At 64.4% G+C, this 10664-nt stretch overlaps 1 protein-coding gene across 1 annotated transcript; it reads left to right on the top strand.

The window, feature by feature from the left end:
* The first annotated feature begins 1525 nt into the window (after positions 1-1525).
* On the top strand, positions 1526-6870 carry LOC108961660 (uncharacterized). Its single transcript, XM_050976429.1, has 7 exons — positions 1526-1661; positions 1810-2198; positions 2753-3035; positions 5217-5600; positions 5722-5997; positions 6114-6442; positions 6612-6870. Exons 1-7 carry the CDS (start codon positions 1659-1661, stop codon positions 6868-6870), a joined length of 1923 nt encoding a protein of 640 aa, XP_050832386.1. The 5' UTR covers positions 1526-1658.
* Positions 6871-10664: the final 3794 nt, after the last annotated feature.

Consider the following 10664-nt stretch of genomic DNA (forward strand, 5'->3'; position numbering starts at 1 on the left):
GTCGGCCTTTTGCCCTTGTGCTCCTTTGGCTGCCCGGAGAGAGGGGCAACCCTGTAAAGGAGGGTGAGAGCCCCTGTCTCCGCACTGGAGGGGGGAAACGGAGCTCTCCCGGCCCCCAGCCCAGCTACCCTGTAAGCAGGGCAGGGCTTTTCCCCAGCCCCGGCAGCTTTCTGCCTTCTGCTGGCCCCTGGCCAGTGTGACCCCCTGTACTCGGGGCGTCACAGCCTGTGTCCCTGTGCCAGGCCTGAAGCGCTTCAGCGCGTCGAGGCCCCTGTGGCCTCCCCTCAGTGCACGGGCAGGTCTGATGCTTTCCTCTCCTGCCCAGCATTAGGAATGGCTCCCTAGAGTAGGTTGGCTGCACAGAACTTGCTCCCTCTTCTGGGACTGTCTCCCCCTCCCCTGTCTCCCCGTCCCGTGTCTTCCCCTTAGTTGGTGTGAGTGAGGAAGCGTGTTTGTGCTTTAGCCCCCCCGCTTTAGAAACAGAGCAGTGTAGCTTAGACTTCCCAGGAGGGAAAGAGGAGCTCTGTGCAGCCACAGGCGGGTGCCCAAAATGCACGGGTGGAGAAAGCGTCCAGCCTTGCGCCTGCTTTCTGAGGATGGCGCGAAGCCGCTTAGCGGCAGCGTGGGCAGCATGACCCGCCTGTAGCCAGGGCCTGGGCGTGCGCCTGTGCTGCCGGTCGTGCTGGTGAGCTGCCAGCGTGCGGGCCCTGTACTCAGGGCACGTGTCAGGACCTTGGCGGCACCCTTTGTCCCCAGGAGGAGCAGCCCCGCCCAGGTCCCTGTAAGCAGGGCTGCGGAGGCTCCTTTAGCCAGGCGACAGGAACGAGCGCTCCCGGGCCCTTGCCCGGGGCAGCTTGCCGAAGTGCTGTGCCGCAGGGCACGGTCCCGCCTTTGGCGCTGCAGTGGGCTGGCGCCGCATCCCCGGCGGCCTTGTAGAGGAGGCTGCCGGGGCTCTGCAGACGGCTGTGTTGCCGTGCTGCGCTGCGGCCGGGCTCCAGCCTGTCCCTAAGTGGGGCGCAGGCTGGAGCCTGTGCTCCGTAGTGCTTGTTGGGGGGTGCCGGGCAGCAGGGGGCGGCCCCGTAAGTGGGGTTCCGTGCGTCCCCTGGCCTCGGCGGGCGGTTGGAGGGACCCCCTGTAATCAGGCGGGTGTCCCTGGCCCCAATCTTTCAGAGGCGTGGGGCCAGGAGTCATGGGGCGGGGCGTGTGGCCTCCCTGTCCTCGGGGCTGGGCTCGCGGCCCCTCGGGCCCCTCGGCTTTAGGCCGTCAGCTCGACTGCCTGACTCTAGAGTCTGGTTCCTGTTGCCTTGGGGGAAGGCCGAGCTCTGTGGCTCCCTGGGTGTGGACCGGCCTGTAAGCAGGCTGCGGGTCTGGGAGCCTTTGTGCTCCCTTCAGCTGGCAGCCTGTGCGGGGCGCCCGCCCTGCTAGTGGGGGAGCGCCCCGGAATTGGAGAGAAGGAGCCTCCATAGGCCTTGGGGACCAGAGCCACCCTGTAAGTGGGGGCCAGTGCTCTGCAGTCCCGGGCACTTTGCAGTCCAGGCAGCGGCTTGAGCCCCCTGTAAGCAGGGCTGCAGCCTCTTGGCCGCTGCTTTGCGTGCCCAGCTTCATTTGCCCAGAGGGCCCGGCTCCCCGCACGGCGTGGGACAGCGCCGGACGTCGGGATGGTGAGTCAAGCTGAAGTTGGGGGCTTTTGGGCAGCTGAGGGGCTGTGTGGGGGTGGCACAAGGATCTCGCAGTGGGGCTGTTGGGTGGCGGTTCCCTTTAGGAGCTGGAGCTCCTCATGCCTGACTGTGTCCTCATCAACGTTTGTAGAAGCCGTGGGACGGCGAGGCAAGAGCGAGCCGCAGGAGCGACTTCTTCGAGCTCAAGAGTGGAACGGCGTGGCAAGAGCGAGCCGCAGGAGCGGCCTCTTCGGGCTCAAGAGTGGAACGGCGTGTCAAGAGCGAGCCGCAGGAGCGGCTTCTTCGGGCTCAAGAGTGGAACGGCGTGTCAAGACCGAGCCGCAGGAGCGGCCTCTTCGGGCTCAAGAGTGGAACGGCGAGGCAAGAGCGAGCCGCAGGGGCGGCCTCTTCGGGCTCAAGAGTGGAACGGCGTGGCAAGAGCGAGCCGCAGGAGCGGCCTCTTCGGGCTCAAGAGTGGAACGGCGAGGCAAGAGCGAGCTTCAGCATTGGCGGCTTCGGGCTCAGGAGTGGAACAGCAAGGTAAGAGCAGCAGCTTGGAGCTGAAGTGTGAGGCTTTTGGGCAGCCGAAAGGATCTGTGGGTGGCTGGCTGGCTGGGAATGTCGCTGTGGGGCTGTTGGGTGGTGGTTCCCTTTAGGAACTGAGCTCCTCAGGCCTGACTGTGTCCTCGTCGACATTTGCAGAAGCCGTAGGACGACGAGACAAGAGCGAGCCGCAGGAGCAGCCTCTTCGGGCTCAAGAGTGGAACGGCGCAGCAAGAGCGAGCCGCAGGAGCGGCCTCTTCGGGCTCAAGAGTGGAACGGCGCGGCAAGAGCGAGCCGCAGGAGCGGCCTCTTCGGGCTCAAGAGTGGAACGGCGTGGCAAGAGTGAGCTTCAGCATTGGCGGCTTCGGGCTCAGGAGTGGAACAGCAAGGTAAGAGCAGCAGCTTGGAGCTGAATTGTGAGGCTTTTGGGCAGCCGAAAGGATCTGTGGGTGGCTGGCTGGCTGGGAATTTCGCTGTGGGGCTGTTGGGTGGTGGTCCCCTTTAGGAACTGAGCTCCTCAGGCCTGACTGTGTCCTCGTCGACATTTGCAGAAGCCGTAGGACGACGAGGCAAGAGCGATCCGCAGGAGCGGCCTCTTCGGGCTCAAGAGTGGAACGGCGTGGCAAAAGCGAGCCGCAGGAGCGGCCTCTTCGGGCTCAAGAGTGGAACGGCGCGGCAAGAGCGAGCCGCAGGAGCGGCCTCTTCAGGCTCAAGAGTGGAACGGCGCGGCAAGAGCGAGCCGCAGGAGCGGCGTCTTCGAGGTCAAGAGTGGAACGGCGTGGCAAGAGTGAGCTTCAGCATTGGCGGCTTCGGGCTCAGGAGTGGAACAGCAAGGTAAGAGCAGCAGCTTGGAGCTGAATTGTGAGGCTTTTGGGCAGCCGAAAGGATCTGTGGGTGGCTGGCTGGCTGGGAATGTCCCTGTGGGGCTGTTGGGTGGCGGTTCCCTGCAGGCACAGGGTCTGGAGCTTCTCAGGCCCCTGAGTGTGTCGTCGTGCCATGGCAGGAGCCGTGGGACGACGAGGTAAGAGCGGCAGCGTCTTCGAGCTCAAGAGTGGAACGGCGTGGCAAGAGCGAGCTTGGAGCTGAAGAGGGAGACGAGGGGCCCTCTGGGCAAAGGGCTTTTCCAGGCCAGGGCACCTTCACGGTGCCAAGGCCGGCTTTGCGCTGGGCGACCCCCCTGCGAGCAGGGCTGGGTCTTTGCTGTGGTCGGCCTTTTGCCCTTGTGCTCCTTTGGCTGCCCGGAGAGAGGGGCAACCCTGTAAAGGAGGGTGAGAGCCCCTGTCTCCGCACCGGAGGGGGGAAACGGAGCTCTCCCAGCCCCCAGCCCAGCTATCCTGTAAGCAGGGCAGGGCTTTTCCCCAGCCCCGGCAGCTTTCTGCCTTCTGCTGGCCCCTGGCCAGTGTGACCCCCTGTACTCGGGGCCTCACAGCCTGTGTCCCTGTGCCAGGCCTGAAGCGCTTCAGCGCGTCGAGGCCCCTGTGGCCTCCCCTCAGTGCACGGGCAGGTTTGATGCTTTCCTCTCCTGCCCAGCATTAGGAATGGCTCCCTAGAGTAGGTTGGCTGCACAGAACTTGCTCCCTCTTCTGGGACTGTCTCCCCCTTCCCTGTCTCCCCGTCCCGTGTCTTCCCCTTAGTTGGTGTGAGTGAGAAAGCGTGTTTGTGCTTTAGCCCCCCCCCTTTAGAAACAGAGCAGTGTAGCTTAGACTTCCCAGGAGGGAAAGAGGAGCTCTGTGCAGCCACAGGCGGGTGCCCAAAATGCACGGGTGGAGAAAGCGTCCAGCCTTGCGCCTGCTTTCTGAGGATGGCGCGAAGCCGCTTAGCGGCAGCGCGGGCAGCATGACCCGCCTGTAGCCAGGGCCTGGGCGTGCGCCTGTGCTGCCGGTCGTGCTGGTGAGCTGCCGCCGTGCGGGCCCTGTACTCAGGGCACGTGTCAGGACCTTGACGGCACCCTTTGTCCCCAGGAGGAGCAGCCCCGCCCAGGTCCCTGTAAGCAGGGCTGCGGAGGCTCCTTTAGCCAGGCGACAGGAACGAGCGCTCCCAGGCCCTTGCCCAGGGGCAGCTTGCCGAAGTGCTGTGCCGCAGGGCACGGTCCCGCCTTTGGCGCTGCAGTGGGCTGGCGCCGCATCCCCGGCGGCCTTGTAGAGGAGGCTGCCGGGGCTCTGCAGACGGCTGTGTTGCCGTGCTGCGCTGCGGCCGGGCTCCAGCCTGTCCCTAAGTGGGGCGCAGGCTGGAGCCTGTGCTCCGTAGTGCTTGTTGGGGGGTGCCGGGCAGCAGGGGGCGGCCCCGTAAGTGGGGTTCCGTGCGTCCCCTGGCCTCGGCGGGCGGTTGGAGGGACCCCCTGTAATCAGGCGGGTGTCCCTGGCCCCAATCTTTCAGAGGCGTGGGGCCAGGAGTCATGGGGCGGGGCGTGTGGCCTCCCTGTCCTCGGGGCTGGGCTCGCGGCCCCTCGGGCCCCTCGGCTTTAGGCCGTCAGCTCGACTGCCTGACTCTAGAGTCTGGTTCCTGTTGCCTTGGGGGAAGGCCGAGCTCTGTGGCTCCCTGGGTGTGGACCGGCCTGTAAGCAGGCTGCGGGTCTGGGAGCCTTTGTGCTCCCTTCAGCTGGCAGCCTGTGCGGGGCGCCCGCCCTGCTAGTGGGGGAGCGCCCCGGAATTGGAGAGAAGGAGCCTCCATAGGCCTTGGGGACCAGAGCCACCCTGTAAGTGGGGGCCAGTGCTCTGCAGTCCCGGGCACTTTGCAGTCCAGGCAGCGGCTTGAGCCCCCTGTAAGCAGGGCTGCAGCCTCTTGGCCGCTGCTTTGCGTGCCCAGCTTCATTTGCCCAGAGGGCCCGGCTCCCCGCACGGCGTGGGACAGCGCCGGACGTCGGGATGGTGAGTCAAGCTGAAGTTGGGGGCTTTTGGGCAGCTGAGGGGCTGTGTGGGGGTGGCACAAGGATCTCGCAGTGGGGCTGTTGGGTGGCGGTTCCCTTTAGGAGCTGGAGCTCCTCATGCCTGACTGTGTCCTCATCAACGTTTGTAGAAGCCGTGGGACGGCGAGGCAAGAGCGAGCCGCAGGAGCGACTTCTTCGAGCTCAAGAGTGGAACGGCGTGGCAAGAGCGAGCCGCAGGAGCGGCCTCTTCGGGCTCAAGAGTGGAACGGCGTGTCAAGAGCGAGCCGCAGGAGCGGCTTCTTCGGGCTCAAGAGTGGAACGGCGTGTCAAGACCGAGCCGCAGGAGCGGCCTCTTCGGGCTCAAGAGTGGAACGGCGAGGCAAGAGCGAGCCGCAGGGGCGGCCTCTTCGGGCTCAAGAGTGGAACGGCGTGGCAAGAGCGAGCCGCAGGAGCGGCCTCTTCGGGCTCAAGAGTGGAACGGCGAGGCAAGAGCGAGCTTCAGCATTGGCGGCTTCGGGCTCAGGAGAGGAACAGCAAGGTAAGAGCAACAGCTTGGAGCTGAAGTGTGAGGCTTTTGGGCAGCCGAAAGGATCTGTGGGTAGCTGGCTGGCTGGGAATGTCCCTGTGGGGCTGTTGGGTAGTCGTTCCCTTTAGGAACTGAGCTCCTCAGGCCTGACTGTGTCCTCGTCGACGTTTGCAGAAGCCGTAGGACGACGAGACAAGAGCGAGCCGCAGGAGCGGCCTCTTCGAGCTCAAGAGTGGAACGGCGAGGCAAGAGCGAGCCGCAGGGGCGGCCTCTTCGGGCTCAAGAGTGGAACGGCGCGGCAAGAGCGAGCCGCAGGAGCGGCCTCTTCGGGCTCAAGAGTGGAACGGCGAGGCAAGAGCGAGCTTGAGCATTGGCGGCTTCGGGCTCAGGAGTGGAACAGCAAGGTAAGAGCAACAGCTTGGAGCTGAAGTGTGAGGCTTTTGGGCAGCCGAAAGGATCTGTGGGTGGCTGGCTGGCTGGGAATGTCGCTGTGGGGCTGTTGGGTGGTGGTTCCCTTTAGGAACTGAGCTCCTCAGGCCTGACTGTGTCCTCGTCGACGTTTGCAGAAGCCGTAAAACGACGAGGCAAGAGCGATCCGCAGGAGCGGCCTCTTGGGGCTCAAGAGTGGAACGGCGTGGCAAAAGCGATCCGCAGGAGCGGCCTCTTCGGGCTCAAGAGTGGAACGGCGCGGCAAGAGCGAGCCGCAGGAGCGGCCTCTTCGGGCTCAAGAGTGGAACGGCGCGGCAAGAGCGAGCCGCAGGAGCGGCCTCTTCGAGCTCAAGAGTGGAACGGCGTGGCAAGAGTGAGCTTCAGCATTGGCGGCTTCGGGCTCTGGAGTGGAGCAGCAAGGTAAGAGCAGCAGCTTGGAGCTGAATTGTGAGGCTTTTGGGCAGCCGAAAGGATCTGTGGGTGGCTGGCTGGCTGGGAATGTCCCTGTGGGGCTGTTGGGTGGCGGTTCCCTGCAGGCACAGGGTCTGGAGCTTCTCAGGCCCCTGAGTGTGTCGTCGTGCATTGGCAGAAGCCGTGGGACGACGAGGCAAGAGCGGCAGCGTCTTCGAGCTCAAGAGTGGAACGGCGTGGCAAGAGCGAGCTTGGAGCTGAAGAGGGAGACGAGGGGCCCTCTGGGCAAAGGGCTTTTCCAGGCCAGGGCACCTTCACGGTGCCAAGGCCGGCTTTGCGCTGGGCGACCCCCCTGCGAGCAGGGCTGGGTCTTTGCTGTGGTCGGCCTTTTGCCCTTGTGCTCCTTTGGCTGCCCGGAGAGAGGGGCAACCCTGTAAAGGAGGGTGAGAGCCCCTGTCTCCGCACCGGAGGGGGGAAACGGAGCTCTCCCGGCCCCCAGCCCAGCTACCCTGTAAGCAGGGCAGGGCTTTTCCCCAGCCCCGGCAGCTTTCTGCCTTCTGCTGGCCCCTGGCCAGTGTGACCCCCTGTACTCGGGGCGTCACAGCCTGTGTCCCTGTGCCAGGCCTGAAGCGCTTCAGCGCGTCGAGGCCCCTGTGGCCTCCCCTCAGTGCACGGGCAGGTCTGATGCTTTCCTCTCCTGCCCAGCATTAGGAATGGCTCCCTAGAGTAGGTTGGCTGCACAGAACTTGCTCCCTCTTCTGGGACTGTCTCCCCCTCCCCTGTCTCCCCGTCCCGTGTCTTCCCCTTAGTTGGTGTGAGTGAGGAAGCGTGTTTGTGCTTTAGCCCCCCCGCTTTAGAAACAGAGCAGTGTAGCTTAGACTTCCCAGGAGGGAAAGAGGAGCTCTGTGCAGCCACAGGCGGGTGCCCAAAATGCACGGGTGGAGAAAGCGTCCAGCCTTGCGCCTGCTTTCTGAGGATGGCGCGAAGCCGCTTAGCGGCAGCGTGGGCAGCATGACCCGCCTGTAGCCAGGGCCTGGGCGTGCGCCTGTGCTGCCGGTCGTGCTGGTGAGCTGCCAGCGTGCGGGCCCTGTACTCAGGGCACGTGTCAGGACCTTGGCGGCACCCTTTGTTCCCAGGAGGAGCAGCCCCGCCCAGGTCCCTGTAAGCAGGGCTGCGGAGGCTCCTTTAGCCAGGCGACAGGAACGAGCGCTCCCGGGCCCTTGCCCGGGGGCAGCTTGCCGAAGTGCTGTGCCGCAGGGCACGGTCCCGCCTTTGGCGCTGCAGTGGGCTGGCGCCGCATCCCCGGCGGCCTTGTAGAGGAGGCTGCCGGGGCTCTGCAGACGGCTGTGTTGCCGTGCTGCGCTGCGGCCGGGCTCCAGCCTGTCCCTAAGTGGGGCGCAGGCTGGAGCCTGTGCTCCGTAGTGCTTGTTGGGGGGTGCCGGGCAGCAGGGGGCGGCCCCGTAAGTGGGGTTCCGTGCGTCCCCTGGCCTCGGCGGGCGGTTGGAGGGACCCCCTGTAATCAGGCGGGTGTCCCTGGCCCCAATCTTTCAGAGGCGTGGGGCCAGGAGTCATGGGGCGGGGCGTGTGGCCTCCCTGTCCTCGGGGCTGGGCTCGCGGCCCCTCGGGCCCCTCGGCTTTAGGCCGTCAGCTCGACTGCCTGACTCTAGAGTCTGGTTCCTGTTGCCTTGGGGGAAGGCCGAGCTCTGTGGCTCCCTGGGTGTGGACCGGCCTGTAAGCAGGCTGCGGGTCTGGGAGCCTTTGTGCTCCCTTCAGCTGGCAGCCTGTGCGGGGCGCCCGCCCTGCTAGTGGGGGAGCGCCCCGGAATTGGAGAGAAGGAGCCTCCATAGGCCTTGGGGACCAGAGCCACCCTGTAAGTGGGGGCCAGTGCTCTGCAGTCCCGGGCACTTTGCAGTCCAGGCAGCGGCTTGAGCCCCCTGTAAGCAGGGCTGCAGCCTCTTGGCCGCTGCTTTGCGTGCCCAGCTTCATTTGCCCAGAGGGCCCGGCTCCCCGCACGGCGTGGGACAGCGCCGGACGTCGGGATGGTGAGTCAAGCTGAAGTTGGGGGCTTTTGGGCAGCTGAGGGGCTGTGTGGGGGTGGCACAAGGATCTCGCAGTGGGGCTGTTGGGTGGCGGTTCCCTTTAGGAGCTGGAGCTCCTCATGCCTGACTGTGTCCTCATCAACGTTTGTAGAAGCCGTGGGACGGCGAGGCAAGAGCGAGCCGCAGGAGCGACTTCTTCGAGCTCAAGAGTGGAACGGCGTGGCAAGAGCGAGCCGCAGGAGCGGCCTCTTCGGGCTCAAGAGTGGAACGGCGTGTCAAGAGCGAGCCGCAGGAGCGGCTTCTTCGGGCTCAAGAGTGGAACGGCGTGTCAAGACCGAGCCGCAGGAGCGGCCTCTTCGGGCTCAAGAGTGGAACGGCGAGGCAAGAGCGAGCCGCAGGGGCGGCCTCTTCGGGCTCAAGAGTGGAACGGCGTGGCAAGAGCGAGCCGCAGGAGCGGCCTCTTCGGGCTCAAGAGTGGAACGGCGAGGCAAGAGTGAGCTTCAGCATTGGCGGCTTCGGGCTCAGGAGTGGAACAGCAAGGTAAGAGCCGCAGCTTGGAGCTGAAGTGTGAGGCTTTTGGGCAGCCGAAAGGATCTGTGGGTAGCTGGCTGGCTGGGAATGTCCCTGTGGGGCTGTTGGGTAGTCGTTCCCTTTAGGAACTGAGCTCCTCAGGTCTGACTGTGTCCTCGTCGACGTTTGCAGAAGCCGTAGGACGACGAGACAAGAGCGATCCGCAGGAGCGGCCTCTTCGAGCTCCAGTGTGGAACGGCGAGGCAAGAGCGAGCCGCAGGAGCGGCCTTTTCGGGCTCAAGAGTGGAACGGCGTGGCAAGAGCGAGCCGCAGGAGCGGCCTCTTCGGGCTCAAGAGTGGAACGGCGAGGCAAGAGCGAGCTTCAGCATTGGCGGCTTCGGGCTCAGGAGTGGAACAGCAAGGTAAGAGCAGCAGCTTGGAGCTGAATTGTGAGGCTTTTGGGCAGCCGAAAGGATCTGTGGGTAGCTGGTTGGCTGAGAATGTCCCTGTGGGGCTGTTGGGTGGTGGTTCCCTTTAGGAGCTGGAGCTCCTCAGGCCTGACTGTGTCCTCGTCGACGTTTGCAGAAGCCGTAAAACGACGAGGCAAGAGTGAGCCGCAGGAGCGGCCTCTTCGGGCTCAAGAGTGGAACGGCGTGGCAAGAGCGAGCCGCAGGAGCGGCCTCTTCGGGCTCAAGAGTGACGGTGCAGAGCGAGCGCAGCGCCCTTCGGCCAAGAGGACGGCGCGGCAGAGCGAGCCGCAGGAGCGGCGTCTTCGAGCTCAAGAGTGGAACGGCGTGCAAGAGTGAGCTTCAGCATTGGCGGCTTCGGGCTCAGGAGTGGAACAGCAAGGTAAGAGCAGCAGCTTGGAGCTGAAGTGTGAGGCTTTTGGGCAGCCGAAAGGATCTGTGGGTAGCTGGTTGGCTGAGAATGTCCCTGTGGGGCTGTTGGGTGGTGGTTCCCTTTAGGAGCTGGAGCTCCTCAGGCCTGACTGTGTCCTCGTCGACGTTTGTCGAAGCTCTTGGACAGCGAGGCAAGAGCGAGCCGCAGGAGTGGCCTCTTTGGTCTTAAGAGTGGAACGGCGAGGCTAGAGTGAGGTTCAGCATTGGCGGCTTCGGGCTCTGGATTGGAGCAGCAAGGTAAGAGCAGCAGCTTGGAGCTGAAGTGTGAGGCTGTTGGGCAGCCGAAAGGATATGTGGTTGGCTGGCTGGCTGGGAATGTCCCTGTGGGGCTGTTGGGTGGCAGTTCCCTGCAGGCACAGGGTCTGGAGCTTCTCTCGCCCCTGAGTGTGTCGTCGTGCATTGGCAGAAGCCGTGGGATGAAGAGGCAAGAGCGGCAGTGTCTTCGAGCTCAAGAGTGGTATGGCAAGGAAAGAGCCGACTCGGAGCTGAAGAGGGACACGAGGGGCCCTCTGGGTCATGAGATTTGTTGGTGGTGGCACTAGGATCTTGCTGTTGGGCTATTTCTGTATTTGTGGGTGGTGGCACGATAATCTTGCTGTGGGCCGGTTTCTTTTGTGAGCTGGAGCTCCTCCGGCCTGATTTGTAGTTTAGGCTTTGTCAGTCCCATTTGCAGAAGTGCCCTCTGCGCACAGCATTCCTTCTTTCAGTCATCATCGTCCAAACATAGTTTACCGACTGATGTCCAGGAATTATCTTCCAATACACGTGTGCTCTTTCTACTCC

This window comes from Serinus canaria, chromosome 6 (genome assembly GCF_022539315.1).
Source record: "Serinus canaria isolate serCan28SL12 chromosome 6, serCan2020, whole genome shotgun sequence".
Lineage (NCBI taxonomy): Eukaryota > Metazoa > Chordata > Aves > Passeriformes > Fringillidae > Serinus > Serinus canaria.